This window comes from Delphinapterus leucas, chromosome 16 (assembly GCF_059928025.1).
Source record: "Delphinapterus leucas isolate spDelLeu-1000000601 "Yukka" chromosome 16, BTC_Dleu_Yukka2, whole genome shotgun sequence".
Taxonomy (NCBI): Eukaryota; Metazoa; Chordata; class Mammalia; order Artiodactyla; family Monodontidae; genus Delphinapterus; species Delphinapterus leucas.
This window is the reverse complement of record NC_143144.1, coordinates 28,693,452-28,712,260: the sequence shown is the minus strand read 5'-3', so window position 1 is coordinate 28,712,260 and position 18,809 is coordinate 28,693,452. Positions and strand designations below refer to the sequence as shown.

The following is an 18,809-nucleotide window of genomic DNA, read 5'->3' as shown; positions in this document are numbered from 1 at the left end:
TGGCTCTTAATGGATGGCAACAATGCCTCTGAGGGGGAAAACAAAAGACAAGAAGTGGGGAATGGGGGTTCTCAGTATTTGGTCACCTATAAGCAGCAATGTACAGGATAGAGTAACAGGATAGTACCTAGGAAGCCAGCTTTTGGCTCACTTTCTTACAGTTAAAGATGACTAGCAGGCAAATTAGTAGACCCTGGAAAGTAATATCACAGATTCTCAACTTGACAATTCATTATTATAGATTGCAGAAGTTGATAGTGAACTACAATATGCAGACTATATCTATGAATAATGAAGAGCAATTTCATAAGATTTAAGACAGATGCCTGATTCATTTACAAATTCAAAATTTTTATCAATAAGCTGCTATATTCAAGAGCCTATTCATAAAGTACTGCTACAATAAAAACTGTCTGAAACATTTTCTTTTACATAATTTGAATTTCTTCCAGTGGAATCAAGAACATTTTGCAATAATACTCAACTTAAAATTTAAAAAAAAACATGATTTTCCTATATGCTTTGTCTTGGATATTATTGACTAAATTCAGGGCTTAATGGGAACCTTAAATGATTATCAAATGCTTTAAAATTCCTTATTTATATAGCTCAAAATGTATTGTTAAGCAAAATTCAAACCTCTGATTTAAGCTTCAGAAGTTAGCTAAATTGTTCATTGTTCCAAGTAACAATCACAATGTTATTTTATTCAGTATGGTGAATATCTTATGAGAGCATGTATTAAAAAGAATGTAAACATCTTGAATACCAACTTATAAAAGGGTATTCATTAGGGTCCCACATTTTACTTTATCATATCTATTATTTATGTGACAAATCACCATTGTATTACATTACACGTGTGAGTCCTTCAAATCAGAGATAGTTATATAACTAACTGTATATGTAAGCACAGATTTTTAGGACACTATTGAAATGACTGCTTTTACAGAATAAATATAAACTTTTACAACTCCATGAAATAACACACCAAAAATCAAACCCAACTAAAATAATAGTTTAACAGCACAGCTAAGCTTTTCTGATCATTTACTATGTGCCATGAACCTTCCTAGGTAATTTATGTGTATTATCACGTTTAATTCTCTTAATAAACTACAAGGTTATAGTGTTTTATCATCTCATTTTACTTGTGAAGAAACTACTGCTCAAAGAGTTGACGGCCACTCAGAGAAGAACCAGGTCTAGAATCCAGATCTTTGCCTCCAATGGTAATACTCTTCATTATAAACTTTGTTTATATCGCTGTCAAAATATACCAACGCATGACATTAAAAGAAAAAATTCAATAATTAGATTAAAATAAATACCTATGCTTGTACAGAAATTATGCTTTTGCCCTGTCAAAAAACTAAATAAAATTAATACAAACCAGAGAATCGAGCAGTAAAGAAAAATACAACTTTCTCATATAGGGTTGTATCTATTAATCACTTCAATCACTCAAAATATGTTCACTGAAAGTCTTCCAAGTCACAGAGATTACTGGAGATGTTGAGGACACACAGCAGGGAACAAAACAAAGTGCCTGCCCTCATGATGCTTATATTTTAATGAATACAAAACTAATAAAAGGAAAAATATTAAAATAATAAATTATAGCAATAGGCTAAAAAGGGAAAACAATTGTTACCAACTCAACAACTATTCTTAATAAAACCTGTGAAAATACAAGGATTAGAATTATTCTTCCCTATCATGAAGTATATACCTTTGAGCTATTTCATGAGTTTGTAAATTGTGTATTACTTATAGCAATAATTATTGCCTATAAAAAAGATCAGAAAATAAAATCTGCCCTGTAGAGACACAAATGAAATCCACCACCCCACCAAAGTCAGTTTTGTAATATTTGTAGATTGATTTCATGGACCACACATACCTCCAGTCTTTGAATTCCCCTTTAAATAAATTGCAACATCTTACCTGTACACTAATTAGAGTTAAATAAAATTGTTGACGTGTTCATTGCATATCTGAGAGTCCCATTTTCCCTTTTAAGAATGTTAGCCTATAAAAGTACTATCATTATTCCCATTTTACAGAAGAGGAAACTGAAACTTGAAAAGGTTAGGTGATTTGGGACTTCCCTGGTTGTGCAGTGGTTAAGAATCCGCCTGCCAATTCAGGGGACAGGGGTTTGACCCCTGGTCCAGGAAGATCCCACATGTCGCAGAGCAACTAACCCGTGCGCCACAACTACTGAGGCTGTGTGCCACAACTACTGAGCACATGCACCACAACTACCGAAGCCCGCACGCTCTAGGGCCCACGTGCCGCAACTACTGAGCCCACATGCCGCAACTACTGAGCCCACATGCTGCAACTACTGAAGCCTGTGTGCCTAGAGCCTGTGCTCTGCAACAGGAGAAGCCACTGCAATGAGAAGCACACCACAACGAAGAGTAGCCCTGGCTCGTCGCAACTAGAGAAAGCCTGAGCTTAGCAACGTAGACCCAACGTAGCCAAAAATAAATTTTAAAAAACAAATAAATAAATAAAATATAAATAATAAATAAAACATATTATATTTTAAAAAAAGGTTAGGTGACTTGCCCAAGTTTGTACTTGCCCAGCTTTGCTTATTGCACAGCACATTCCCTAAGCCACTACGCTGTGCTAAGCTAAAATTTAGACTATTTTGTTTTTTATTTTCTCTCAAGTATCTTGTTGCCAAAAGTACCAAAGAAAACAGAAATACTCTAGAAAAGCTTGTCTTTAAAAACATGGCAGTTGACAGTACCACTATTTAAATGGCAAACACCATATTCATTGCCCAACCAACCAAACAAATGAGACATTTTTCTCTCCCAGAAAAGATCTGACTTTATTTTTCAGTTCAAATAAATATATTAATTAACAAGACATTTATTTTTAAAAGTTCCTGAAACCTAATTACAAAATAGAATGAAAAGGAATGGAATCAAGGCAAGAATTTTATCCCCTGAATGAAAGAAGATCCTGCAACTTGTGGTTTTCCTTACTGAAGCACTTGTTGCTTTGCTCTTAGGCAGGAGAGACACAATCTCAAACTATACCCATGTTTAATGTCATACTGCAAGACAATGTACCCCATTAAGGTTCATAAGTGTAAAAGGTATGCTTTCTTTCATAAAGTGGATAGTTTATGATGTGTAGGTGTCGATTTATACTAAACAACCTCAGAGCACACCTTAACTACTGAGACAAAACTAAAAGCATGTTTTACTAACAGTGGCAAAAGAATCCCTTAACACAAGGCATAAAATAAGGCTTAAAGGACAAAAAGCAGAAAGAAAAGACGACGGAAAGAGAAAAGAGGAGGGGGAGATAGAAAGGAAGAGAGAAAATATAGGTTTTGCTTTACATTAAAGAATCTGATTTAACATAGAAGGATGTCACAAACACATTAAAAATATCCTTCAGGAAAACAAAACACTACTTTCTTCACCTTAGTTTAGCTACTAAAATCTCTCAGTCTTATTCAACAAAGAAAAAGATTACCAAAGAAGGGAGGTGTTAATTCATACTTAAATTTTTCAATTGCAAGGAGAAATTCACAATTTTAATAGTCAATTTTACTTTGTAAGACCTAAGTTACTTAAAATTATTCATTAATCTTAAAATTGGCACTAAAAGGAACCTCCTTTTTAGTGACATAAAGGTTTGACAAGACTCTGTGTTGTATCACCCACCGTCTGCCACATCCTGCTCTGATATTTATAAATGTAGTTGTGCTATTGACAGTTCTGCAACTGCTCCAGGTGTAAGGCATTAGAAGGGAGAATTCTCTTTGATCACTCCAATGTCGTTTCTTCTCTTTAGATCTAAGCAGTCTGCACTGTTCCCAGATTCCAAGATATATCTACTAAAATGCCTTTTAATCTCTATATAGTTTTTTCAGGTGAAATAGGTCATAAAAAGAGATAATCAGAATAATATTTATTCATACAGGAAAGCCACATAGATTAACTGTTTTATTTTAAAAAAAAGGTCTACAAAAGAAAACATGAGGCTCTCAATTTTAATTTCTAAATACTATGACTTAATTGGAAATGCTACATGGTTCTTAAAATATCAACTTTACAATTCTGCGTTGAACATGTTTCTATTCATTCAAACATAATTGTATAAACTTTATAAAAAATGTTTTTAGGTATTCAATATACAATGAGTTTGGGAAAACTTTAAAACACAATTCTGAAAACTGGTTCATTACATGATGCTTGTAGGAAAAAAACAATTAAAGCACCTCTCCCCCCTCCACACACCCCAGCAGCTATCCTGTATAAAACATAAAAATACTGGCACAAGACAGTTTTCTCAAAATTCCATTAAAAACAAAACAAAAGCTTGCTTAAAATTTCACTAGAAGTTAAACAAAGAGGCTTATCTAACTGTGAGAGAGGTGACAAAAAGAAAGATTGAAAAGTCAATAATGAGAGAACCAGTGAGGAATTAGAAGTAAGGATATAAGAATTCAAGCGACCAAGAGAAACGTTTAATACTTATGTGAAGAAAACAATCAAATCTATTACTGATGGATTTATATAAATGATTAAGGAAGAAAATTTGTAATTAGGAACATATTTTACTTCCTGAAGAAAAATGGAGGAGAGAGGGCTATTTGGCAAGGAACATATACACATTTAGTAGTTTTTAATAAATGATTTCAATTATAGCAAAGAATGAATACTATTTTATCCCTAAGATCTTTGCTTTAAATGAGAAAAATATACTTTATTTAGGAAAAAATGGCAGTTATTAAAGTAATAAGAAAATGATTACTTTTTATTATTGAATAGCAAATCATAAAAATCCATATAGCCTCAACACTTTGGGGGATGAGAGGAAGAAGAAATAATTGATTCCAACGACGATCTACTTATACTTCAGGTAACAAAGACTGAGAAGGCACTTAAAATATTTGATTAGCTGCCCAGAACATATGCAAAAATGACTAATTTTTAACAGGTATAGAACATTACAAAGATCAGTAAATCAATTTGCAGGAAACTTAATAGTGAACTTATATAACTTAAAACAATATAGGAATACCACAGGTAGCAGGTCATGAGGCTTCTGAAAAATACGAGTCAGAAAAAAGCATATACTGCAATGGAGCAAAAAGATATCCAAACACCAAAAAAACTGCTGTCCCTCAGAAGCATGAAGGAAAGAGTTGGTTTAATTTGAACTGTATTAAAAATGATGGCTACTTGATTCTCTCTGACAACCTCCAATTCTTCCCAAATTGAAGCAGACTGTAAAAAGTGGAGAGAGTATGTGAAACGCTACTCAAATCTAACATATATGGACAAGTCAAAACTGAAGTCCACTAAGGAAGAGAGAGAAATCTCCAGTAAGGAGAGCAATCAGAAGTTTCTAGTTAGAAGACCTGGGTTCTAATTCTGATCTGCTTAGTTACCAACCATGGCATTTTTATCTATCTTATTTAACCAGAATCCTTTTCATTAAAATGAGATCACATCTTTTTTCCTATCTCACAGGCTGTTATGAGGCTCTAAAGGTTGAGAGTGTATACAACAGTATAAAATAAAGATTGCAAAGAGCTAATACAAATAAGTTAAGTAGGTAAGGTTTATGAAAACCAATAGCCCAGCATAAGAATAGAAAACAATAGGTCACTGGCCTTAAAACAGAGTGACCAACTTTTTAGAATCCCAACACAGGAACAAATATAACAGACCAAAAAATACATAAATAATGATAATTATGGAGCAACTTGATGGGGTATGCAGCTCCAAACTCTTTCCAAAGAAGCATTAAAACAAAAATAAACAAACAAAACCCGATCAAGTACACCAACATATGTACTGGAGGAATTGCAGAAGAGAGAAAGGAGCAGAAAAAAATATTTGAAGACATATGGCCAAAAAATTCCCAAATAGATGAAATATATGAACCTATACATCCAAGAAGCTCAATGAACTCCAAGGAGAATAAACCCAAAGAGATTCACACCAAGACTTGACTAAATTATCAAAAGAAAGAGAAAGAATCTTAAAAGCTGAGAGAAGCAATTTGTCAAGAGTAAGGGGTATTCGATAATATTAATAATATTTCTCGGGCTTCCCTGGTGGTGCAGTGGTTAAGAATTCGCCAGCCAATGCAGGGGACATGGGTTCGAGCCCTGGTCCAGGAAGATCCCACGTGCCACGGAGCAACTAAGCCTGTGCGCCACAACTACTGAAGCCCATGTGCCACAATTACTGAAGCCCATGTGCCTAGAGCCCGTGCTCCGCAATGAGAAGCCACCGCAGTGAGAAGCCCCCGCTTGCTGCAACTAGAGAAAGCCCGTGTGCAGCAACAAAGACCCAATGCAGCCATAAACAAACAAACAAACAAACAAATAAATGAATAAATAAGCAAGCTGATTTCTCATCAGAAACCATGGAAGCCAGAAGGCAATGCTATGACATATTTCAAGTAATAAAAGAACCATCAACCAAGAATTCTACATCTGGCAAAACTATCCTTTAAGAGTAAAGGATAAGGAGTTCCCTGGTGGCCTAGTGGTTAGCATTCCAGGCTTTCACTGCTGTGGCCCAGGTTCAATCCCTGGTTGGGGGCCTGAGATCCCACAAGCTGCGCAGCACAGCCAATACATAAATAAATAAGAATAAAGGAAAAATTAAGACATTCCCAGATAAACACAAAAGCTTAAGGAAGTTGTTAATAGCAGACCTGCCCTACAAGGAATGCTAAAAGGAATCCTACAGACTGAAATGAAAGGACACTAGACAGTAACCTAAAAACATAACAAAAAATAAAGAACAGTGATGAAGGTAACTACATAGGAAAATATAAAAGCCAGTATTGTATATATATGCCACATCTTCTTTACCCATTCATCTGTTGATGGACACTTAGGTTGCTTCCATGTCCTGGCTATTGTAAACAGAGCTGCAATGAACATTTTGGTACATGACTCTTTTCGAATTATGGTTTTCTCAGGGTATATGCCCAGTAGTGGGATTGCTGGGTCGTATGGTAGTTCTATTTTTAGTTTTTTAAGGAACCTCCACACTGTTCTCCATAGTGGCTGAACAGAGTGAAGTAAGTCAGAAAGAGAAAAACAAATACTGTATGCTAACACATATATATGGAATCTAAAAATAAAAAAGGTCATGAAGAACCTAGGGGCAAAACGGGAATAAAGACACAGACCTACTGGAGAATGGACTTGAGGATATGGGGAGGGGGAAGGGTAAGCTGTGACAAAGTGAGAGAGTGGCATGGACATATATACACTACCAAACGTAAAATAGCTAGCTAGTGGGAAGCAGCTGCATGGCACAGGGAGATCAGCTCGGTGCTTTGTGACCACCTAGAGGGGTGGGATAGGGAGGGTGGGAGGGAGGGAGACACAAGAGGGAAGAGATATGGGGACATATGTGTATGTATAACTGATTCACTTTGTTATAAAGCAGAAACTAACACACCATTGTAAAGCAATTATACTCCAATAAAGACGTTAAAAAGAAACTTGATGTGCCTTTAAAATGGCCAAGTAGTGCCTGAAGAAGAAAATTAATGAAGAATTCTAAGGCAAAAAAAAAAAAGCCAGTATTACCACACTTTTGGTCTGCAACTCCTCTTTTATTCCTAGAGGATTTAAAAGGTAAAATGAACTATACAATAATTATAAATCTGTGTTAATGAGCACACAATGTATAAAGATATAATCAGGAACAACAACAATATAAAGGGGGAGGATGGAGATATAAAGGGGCACAGTGTTTATGCCACTGAAACTCAGTTGGTACTATTCAAACTAGGTTGTTATAAGTTTAGAATGTTAATTGTAATCCCCAAATTAACCAAGAAAATAACTAAAACACATACAAAAAAGTAAATAAGATGGGAATCAAAATGGTATACTATCAAAAATTAAAAAATATAAACAAATGAGTACTTGTCATGGACTAACTGTGTCCTCCCAAAACTCATATGTTGAAGCCCTAACCTCCAAGATTTCAGAATGCAACTATATTTGGAGATTGGGGCTTTAAAGGAGTCATTAAGTAAAAATGAGGCATTTACGTTAGGCCCTAATCCAATCTAACTGGTGTCTTTATAAGAATTAATAGGAACATACACAGAGACACGAAGTGTATGCACAAAAGAACAAATATTTGAAGAAGCAGCAAGAGAAGAAAGGACCCTGAAGAAACCATAGTAGCCAACACCTTGATCTTAGACTTCTAAGCTTCCTTGATCTGTGAGAAAATTAATTTCTCTTGTTTAAGCCACCCAGTCCATGGTTATTATTTCAGTACTTAACTGAAATTACATACTATTCTGTATTATTTCCTTTTCTGTTACATAAGTGCTATTATTTAAATGAAACAATATGAATAATTAACAAGTGGCAATTAGTAATAATTAAAAGAAGGACTAACTAAACAGTATATGTAAGGGAAAACTTATCATTTCTTTTGTTTAAATAAATATAGCAACTTATTTTAACTTTTTAAAACTCTTTTTACGTATTTCAATTTCTATAGGCCATATTGTATGTTCTTAATGTACATAAATATAAGATTTTTAAAAAGAAGAGTAAGTACAGTTGGATTAAACAGATGTTACCAAAATTTAGAAAAAAATAACAATGACGTGTTCCTTTTTGTCCCATGAAATAAAAGAATATTTTAACTCTGTGTGTTTCCTTTCCAATAATACTTCTTTGAACTGATTAAAACCATAGGATACCTTCTTTAATGTGTGGTAAAACTGAATATAGTTAAAAGTAAATTTCACTTTGACTTATGGCTCTGCTGTTATCTCCACATTCTTGGTGTCAGTCCAACATGATGACATCAAGCTAAACATTCTTTCAACAAAAGTATTTGAGCATGGAATACTTAGGATTTTATTTACTAGCAATAGCAGGCATTTAGATATACAAGAATTAGTTTCTAGCTCTACAAAATATTCATCTACCTTGAATCTATCTAAATTCTTGTTTTGGTATTCCAACTGCTTATTCAATCATGTCCTTTGCATTTACAGATTCATTACATATACTATCCATGCCTAAAATGAACATTATTTCAAAATACTCCAAACCACAATGGTGACTGCGATTTCTGTTATCAAAGTTGGAGTCCAAGTAACTTACAGTTTTAGTAAAGACATTGAGAAAGCCCTATTTAAGTTGGCTGCCCTTCTATAGTAAACTTTTCCCCCTCTTGAGATATAAAGCAGTCATATTACACAAAAATGAATCATTTGTTTGTTGTATGAGTTTTTCCTAGCCTCCTTATGGCCTCTTCAAATATCATCAAACACTTTTGGAGAAATGGCATATAAATTTTTGTTTTACTGTAATCTTTCTCTGCATTCTCATCTTCAATGTATTGCCACATTAGATAAGGACATTCTTCTTGTCTCACATTCTAAAAATATTATACTGCAGGACATATTTTCTAGGTCCAGCAACAATTATAGCCATCTTTTAGGCACATGTCCACGGAGGCTATCTCCTTCCATTTTTTTTAAGTCGAAAATCACATTAAGTGCATCTGTACATTTTTAAAAAACTGAAAAGTGACCAAAAATGTTCACTATGAAAGCATCAATATCATAGGTAAGCAAATCACATCCCTTTTTTTTTTTAGCAGTGTTGTATACAAGGTGTGCAGGATATTTAGAAGATAAAATATTTTCATTAATAAGTTTACACTGAACAGAATTTGTCAAAATTTAAATTTGTACTGTCTGTCAAATATGTAGATGAGAAAAGTCTAGAAATTATATTTGGAAATGATATCAACAATACTGCTTTATGTTGCCTGTGGTTTCATTAAAATCTTCAAAAACATGTTTTAACAAATTAAATTATCTAAGAGCTAATGGGAACATTTTCTTGTTGACATGATTTGTCACATCACTTGATATATCAAAGTATGGATTGTTGGTAAGATCTGACAGAATGAGCTCTACACTGTCAATGTTAACCTTTACCCTTCCTATGGCTTCCAGTTCTTCTTTCATAGAGGTGATGATTTTTGCCAAGTAACATTCTCTTTCAATGTTTCAGCATATTTTTCCATAGCTACCATGAGAGTTATTGTTGTTAAACTACCGAACAAGGAAAAATCGATCTAAACCTGGTGTGATGTGGGGAAATTATCTTAAAGCCCTGGTAGACTCCAAGTATCAATACATACATAAGCAAACTATCCCAGAGGACACAGAACAGAAAGGGCCTACCAACCAAATTAAGATGCTTAACACAGATGTATCCATTTAAAACACACAAGAAGCAAGGGAGAGAGCTGAAGTAAGTTAACACACAGGGTGCAAACAAGTATAAGGACCACACTGCCTGAATGTTCAAACATCTGCTTTTCACCTCATCTGCCTTCCCTGATGATGATGGTATCATTATGAGAACAGGGCCACAGTTTGAGCAAGGGGGCCTACAGGCAGGAGTCCCTCGGAGATATTAAAAATCAGGAACACTTTGGAAAAGAGCCTGAACAGCCATGGCTGTATTTGCCTTTCCTGGGTTATATGCATGTGGGGGTTAGAATGAGAAGATAGTAAGTTTCACTAATGAGTGATCTTTGGAGAAGTGAGCCTAGTGGTATATGATCATAATATGGTCTTTCCATCTCTTTCTATGTATCAGTAATACTCTTGTTTGTTACAACACAGGTTTTCTTTATTCTGTCTTTAGCAGTCTTACAGGTTACAAACTTACTTGCTATTTATATTTAACAAATTGTATCAACTTTGCCTGTTTCCCAAGCTACTTGTTTATTTACTATCTATACTTAAAATATCCTATGAGTTTTGCCTCAGTCTTAAAACCTACCAGGTTACTATCTATGAATTTCATCTACCTTGTTATTATTCTTGTCTTTACAGAAGAACTGAACTATTTTTCAAAATACCTGTAACAAAAAACACGTATTACAGGTGGCATATGCTATCGAAAAACATATAGAATTAAATGGTTTATGGGGACTTCCCTGGCGGTCCAACAGTTAAGAGTTTGCCTTCCAATGCAGGGGGGTGCAGGTTTAATCCCTGGTCTGGGAGCTAGGATCCCACATGCCTTGCACCCAATAAACCAAAACATAAAACAGAAGCAATATTGTAACAAATTCAGTAACAACTTTAAAAATGGTCCACATCAAAAAATTTTAAAAATCGTAAAAAAAAATGGTTTATGAATACTTTGATGATGACTGAATTCTTACTCTTATTCTTGGCCCTAATTTTAGATCTCAGTTCACAGCACCTAGCATACATTCAGTTAGTGTAGCTACACTGAACTGGTATTTGTTGTGCAGTATTTGCTTCTTCGGTAACCTAGAGTGATAGAGAAAATGGAAGACTGTAATCCAGTTGTTCTCAGAGGTGAAGGAGAACATAAATGAATAAGAAAAGAAGACAAAACCCCAAAATCAACCAATCAAGTGCATAACAGAAAACAAAAACCAGAACCTTCCCGGATGGGCTGTCCCTGGATAGACTTCTTAAACAGCGTAAAGCTCAACCTCATTCATTCACCACAATAGATTCAAGCAAGATTATATCAAGATTGTTCACTCTAAGGCTCTAAATATTTTATCACATTTTACTTAAAATTTAGATGACATAGCTTATATTACCAGCTACTACCTAGCACAATGACTAGCACATAGCAGATGCCCAACAAATATCTGCTTTATGTACAAAGGAATCAGTTCTTCCTATTAATGACTGCCAAGGAAAATCTGAAGAATTCTCCTTCTAAAGAAAAGTACTTCTAAAGGAATGTTTTTCAAAACTCTGTGGTTACCCGAGTCATAAATTATAACTGGGCAATTATGTAGCTGAATCATCAATCAGATGTAAAAGAAAAGCCCTCTCAAAATAGTAGGGGAACTAAAAACCTAAACAAGATGTTCAACTGAAGACTAGATTGAAATAAGTATTTTTATGTGAATGAGAGCCAAAAAACTGGTTGTTCTGTCCATGAATGGGTAAATTTACATTCTGTTAAGATGAAGAAAATTCAGAAAAATGGGGGGGGAAAAAAGCCCTTTCCAAACTTTCCAAACTTTCTTTTGGAAAGTAGGATAGGGACTTCCCTGGTGGTGCAGTGGTTAAGAGTTTGCCTGCCAATGCAGGGGACACGAGTTCGAGCCCTGGTCGGGGAAGATCCCATATGCCACGGAGCAACTAAGCCTGTGCGCCACAACTGCTGAGCCGGCACTCTAGAGCCCGCAAGCCACAACTGCTGAGCCCACGTGCCACAACTACAGAAGCCTGTATGCCTAGAGCCCGTGCTCTGCAACAAGAGAAGCCACTGCAATGAGAAGTCTGTGCACTGCAATGAAGAGTAGCCCCCGCTCACCGCAACTAGAGAAAGCCCGTGCACTGCCACTGGAGAAAGCCTGTGCGCAGCAACAGAGACCAACACCGCCAAAAAAAATTAATAAATAAATAAATTAATTAAAACAAAAAGAAGCATAATTTTTTAAAACATTCATTATCTCATAAATCCTTACAACTTCCACCTGCAATAAGCATTAACCTCCATTTACAGGTGAAAGGCCCATAAAAGTTGCTCATGCTTTCATAGCCAATAAAGTGACAAAGCTTGAACTCAAACCCAGTTCTAATGGACTCCCATGGCCCCAAGAGCAAGCCCATGCTTTTGACTTATTATGTCGCCTCAATGATTATTGAATAAACAAATGAAATCCGTAACTTGAATCAAGTTGATATCACTCCCTTTTGAAGCATTCCTAGAATCTATTTTCGATTTATTTTTTAAATGTAGTAAAACAGATATATACAAAATTTACCTTTTTAATCATTTTAAAGCATACAGTACATTTGCATTGTTGTACAACGATCACCACTATTTATCTCTACAACTCTTTTCATCTTGTAAAACTGAAACGCTATGCCCATTAAGCAATAACTCTTCATTTCCCCCTCCCACAACTCCTGGCAACCACCATTCTACTTCCCATCTCTATGAATTTGACTAACCTAGGTACCTCATATAACTGGAATCATCATCATTAGTCCTTCTGTGACTGGGTTATTTCACTTAGTATATATGCTCAAGATTCACCCATATTGTAGTATGTGGTAGAATTTCCTTATTTTTTAAGGTTGAAAAATATACCATTGTGTGCATATATCACATTTTGTTTATCCATTCATTCACTGAAGGACATTTGGGTTGCTTCCACATTTTAGCTATTGTGAATATAATGCTGCTATGAACATGGGTTTACATGTATGTCTTCCACACCCTGCTTTCAATTGTTTTGGGTATATAACTTGTCTTAGTCTGCCCAGGCTGCCATAACAAAATATTATAGACTGCATGGCTTGAACAACAAAAAAAATTTTTTTGGAGGCTGGAAAATCCAAGACTAAGATATAGTTGACTTGGTTCCTGGAGAACCGAACGCTCCCCCTACTATCCCACCTCCACATGAAGACACAGTGAGAAGGCAGCCATCTACAAGCCAGGAAGGAGGCCTCACAAGAAACCAAACCTGACAGCACCTTCATCTTAGATGGCATCAGCCTCCAAAACTGTAATAAAATAAATTTATGTTGTTGAAGCTAACCAGTCAGTGGTATTTTGTTACGGCAGCCTGAGAAAACTAATACAGAAGTAAACTGTCTTTTTTCCATTAACCTGAGCTCACAAAGTGACCAGCGGAATGTTAAACAAACAAACAAACAAAATCAGCTGACAAATACAAAGACCTCATCTCCTCAGGCCACTACACATAATATTTTACAACCTACAATATTTTAATACTATGATTAAATTTGAGCTTTGGAAGTATGCAGGATAATTATACAGTGTAAGTCTAAATCTAATAAAAGTTAGTTTAAAAAACCAGAAATTGTTCAACCTTTGTTTGTCAATTTTCCACTTCTCTGGCCCATAATTACAATTCAAAGGGAAAGCATTAATCAATAAAAAAATCAAAATGACCTGAGTCCATCAGAGTTGACCTTTGACTGCAGTTAGTGGGATTTTGAGCTAGTTTACAAATCGTAGAGGCAAGAACCAGAAGTTTGTAAAGCTTTTTCATGTCCTTCATAATTGGAACTTTAAACAGAACACTAACGCTCCCACTTAAAATTAGGTCACCCTGGTAACTTGTAGAGTATACGTCAAAATGAGTTTATCCAATTACCCTCTGGAAGACGTATATAGATATAGACACAGATACATAAATTTACACATACATACATACAACTATGTAGATATATAGGTATATATGTATTTATATATACAACAAGAAAACTTATAGTATCTTGTTGTAAGAATTCCATTCTAAGTATTATATGAAATGCAGAAGCCATAAAGTTTAACTATATTAAAAAAAACTAAGAACTTTGGAAAAGTAAAAGACATGATAAGCAGAGTTAAAGTACAAATGACAAATAAGGAATACTTCGAATTTATAGAATAAAAAAGAATACTATCTATAAAATATGCAGAATTTCTACAAATCAATAACATGAAATATAAAATAATAATCAAAGGATTCCACAGGAAATTAAGAAGAAATGTAAATGAATAATAAACATTCAAAACCAACAGAAATATTCTATAGCAACAAAATATAGATTGGAATTATTATGCACAATGACCAAAAGTCTAGAATCATTCTGAATCCATTTCTTTATCACCTTTAAAATAATTAACCAACCTGGGCCACTTTAATTGAATTCTGGGTAGAGCCACCAGCATGATATTCAACTTTGAATTTTTTTACAAGTTCATCAAACCTAAAAGGAAATCACAGTAGAAAAAAGTAAGTTAGCATTTGTCAGTTGTCACAATGCAAATTTTTCTGATTAGAAGTTCGTTAAATCACATTTAGTGAAACTTTTTGAACTACATAATTATGTTGAATAAATGAATTAAAATGTTGTATAAAAAACAACTTTGCTAAATTTCCATACTTAAGAAATTTTTTCCACAAGTGTACAACTATAAGAATTTAAAATATATAGGCTGACCATAATTAGCCATTAAACTAAACAGAAGGTAAAAATAACTTCATAAATTATTATTTATAAGCAATGCATATCTTCCTATATTAAGTACTGAACTCTAAAATCCTTACAAATGTATATTCTAGTAAGTTCTAAAAGTTTTAGATATCATAAAGGCTATTACTTTATAACGTAAAGAATTGGGAAATTACATTGGGTTGTATGATTCTAGGAAAGTTGCTTAGTGACACAATTTCTGTATCTGCCAAATATAGGGACAGAGAGAGATGAACTAAACCTTTGATACTTCATTACTTTGGCATCTGATAAAAGCTAGAGAACTTCTCTTCAGGAAAATACATATACTAACTATACATAAAACTTTTCATACAAGATGATCCATATAAACCCCTAGAATTACACATACCCAGACAACGGGCTATGGATACTGATTCTAATAAGTCTCAAACTACATAGCATTTTAATAATCCAGATCATAAGTCAATTTTCCCTACTACATGTCTCTAACATGTTAGATGCTGTCGGAGATAACCAAAGGGCATACGTATACACTTTAATTTCAAAGGATTTACGACCTTGGAGGGACAAAAGGATGAATACACATGAAAAAGAAAAATTTAAAATACCAAGTTATCAGCCAACAAAATGTATGCAACGTAGACAGCAAGTGCTACAGAAGATCAGTCAAAGAAGAGAGAGATTGGGATGTGAATAGAGTATTCAAAAAAGATGCCAGTCTTGGAAAGTATTTTCAAAACTTTAAATTTTTAAGTATGGAAGTAGATCTTTTTACTCAAATTAAACATTTCACAGAACTTCAAAATATAAAAAGAGATAAATACAGAAATGGTTACATTAGGAGTAGGAAAAACACAGTTATTATACCCACTTCCATACTTCCAATTGCCTTCAGATCCCATCTATAAAACCCTGAGATGCCAATAAACACAATTAGCAAACCTGCCAAAATGTTAACAGCAGTATTTGTATACCACTAATAATATTCACCTAATACTAACAGGAGAGAAAACAAAGTACACAGTCCCAGATGCAGATAGGTGGCTAGTTGCGGTAGTTTAGGAAATGTTCTCTTCTAATTACTTTCTGAACTATGTAACAACTAAGAGTGATATGAGAGATTGGAGGAGAGAGGAAGAATGAATAGACAAAGTAAACATACAGTGATCAACTGCCATGTTCGTTTGAGGCTATTCCACTTTCAAAAGCCAATTTCTCCAAAAGGTATGTCCCCCCAGAACCTGTGAATGTAATCTTAATTGAAAAAAGGGTCTTTGCAGACATAATTAAGTTCAGGATCTTCAGGTAAGATCCTCCCTCCTGAATTACCCAGGTGAACCCTAAATCCAATGCCAGGTCTTCTTACAACGGACAAAAGAGAAGACAGAGAGGAGAAGACCAGCTGAAGATGGAGACAGAGATTGGAGTGATATGGCCATATGCCAAGGAAGCCAAGGAATGCCAACACCCACCAAAAGCTGGAAGAGGCAAGGAAGGATTCTCCCCTAGGCTGGTCACAAGGAGTGCAACCATGCTATCACCTTGATTTCAGACTTCTGCCTCCCAAGAATACTGAGAGAATAAATTTCTGATGTAGGCCACCCAGTTTGTTGTTGCTACAGCAACACCATCCTTTCTCACTTTCTCAAGAACTTTCCTTAAGTTATAGTCTTCTGCGTTCCATCATCATTAATTTCTTCCAGTGACTAAGAATCAAATAACTATAATATTTCGGGAAGAACTAGATGGGCCTAAATTTATTATACCTACTAAAATTACAGTAAACCAACTATATACTCTTGTTTACTTAGTTTTTGTTATCAAATTCTACCAGCACCATCCAACAGAACTTTCTGACTCCAGTGGGAATGTTCTGTATCTGTGCGTCCAGTTTGACAGCCACTAGCCACACGTGGCCATTGAATGCTTGAAAGGTGGCTAGTGTGACTGATGAGTTTTATTTTAAATAAAATTTTAAATTTTATTTAACTTTATTAACTTAAATTTGAGTATCTATAACCTCAAGGCTAGCCGCTACCTTACTGGACCAATATGGTTCTAGACTATTACGGTTTAAAAAGAACACTAGCGGGCTTCCCTGGCAGCACAGTGGTTGAGAGTCTGCCTGCCGATGCAGGGGACGCAGGTTCGTGCCCAGGTCCGGGAAGATCCCACATGCCACGGAGTGGCTGGGCCCGTGAGCCACGGCTGCTGAGCCTGCGTGTCCAGAGCCTGTGCTCCGCAGCGGGAGAGGCCACAACAGTGAGAGGCCCGCGTACCACAAAAAATAAAAAATAAATAAAAAGAACACTAGCTTTGCAAGACGGTCTAGAGAAAAAGGATTATGTGACCAAATAAGCGTAGGAAATGTGTGTACTCTATTTCCATCTTGAATTTTCATAGTGCATATCAGCATATTAAAGGCACTGAGATATCTGAAACAAAGAAACCTGTTTGACTATTATTCAGTTTTTCTAAGACTTACAGGATTTCAGAACCCTCTGATGTTTTAGGGTGAGGTTCCACAGCTCACATTTACATAATATTTATTATGTGTGCCAAAAGTTATTGTTTTAAACATTTTATCCAAATCATCATTTTTTTAAATGCTCACAACTTTATGAGGTGGGTACTATTAGCTCCTATATTTTTCAATTTTTTTTTCAATAAATACCTGCATACTTCAGTACAACACAATCCACAGTTAGTTGAATCCATGGATGTAAAACCACGGACACTGAAGGCAGACTGTAAAAGTTATGCGAAGGTCTTCCACTGCGAGTTGTTCAGGCAGGATAGAAAGGGAAGAAGGGTGTCAACACACCAATCCCCCACCCCTCTGTGGAAAAACCCGGGGACAGTTATCTCTGCCTCAAAAATAAAGGAATTGATAAATGACTCACCCAAGGGCAGAATGCTAAAGCAGTTTGGATAAAGTCAGGACTCAAACCCTAGTTCTTTTGATTCCACATACTGTGATCTCTAACCAAACACAAACTTTTCCCCACACTTAAAGACCCGTAAACTATATTTATTGAAAAAAAAATCCACTTATTAAGTGGATCCAACACAGTTCAACCTGTGTTGTTCAAGGGTCAACTGTAAACATGATCAATTTTAAAACTAAAAGGGATAAACAGAATGCCTTTATTTAACAAACAAGGAAAGTGAGGCATAAAGTATTTGAGCAGACTGTCCAACAAAGGTCACATACAACTCACTGGTTAGTCAAATTCAGAACTGCAGTCTCAGAATTACTTGTTAATTACAAACACATAGAAATCAGTGTATTTCTCCTCATTCCAGTCAACTAAGAGTTTTCTACAGAAACCAAAATTTTGCTTATTAATATTATCTCTAAAATTCGTTCAAGGGGTATAAAAATTATAGAACCTCACATTTCAAGATGGAAGAGGAAGCATATGCTTGCTTCCCCTTCCAAATCTGACTGAATGTCAAAAAGTATGTTTTTTATATATGAAAATGAACAAAAGTATAACAGCACCACAAATCAAGGAAAGATGCCACGCACAGACAACGAATTTGAGAAATAACAAATTCTAATTTAACAGAAAGCTAATGTAACAGAATTGACAAAGCCGTGACAGGAGACATAACAGCAAGAGCAATTTCTTTAAATACTATATTTGGTACACGAGGGTAGCTGCCCAACCACTCCTACCTTACCCACAAGAGTCAGATCTGTTTAAATGCTCTAATCTGTCATGAAAAAGTCCTCTTTTATCTAGCAACTGTGTGGATTCCTC

The 18,809-nt window shown here is 35.2% G+C and overlaps 1 protein-coding gene across 9 annotated transcripts in view; it reads right to left on the bottom strand.

Moving 5' to 3' along the window:
• Positions 1–18,809, bottom strand: part of ADK (adenosine kinase) — a 491,846-nt gene that overhangs the window by 294,427 nt on the left and 178,610 nt on the right. For all 9 annotated transcript variants that reach the window (XM_089897732.1, XM_022590941.3, XM_089897734.1 and 6 more), the window contains one exon: positions 14,715–14,793. In XM_089897732.1, the coding sequence (XP_089753858.1) occupies positions 14,715–14,793 (79 nt within the window). The remainder of the gene's footprint in view (positions 1–14,714; positions 14,794–18,809) is intronic.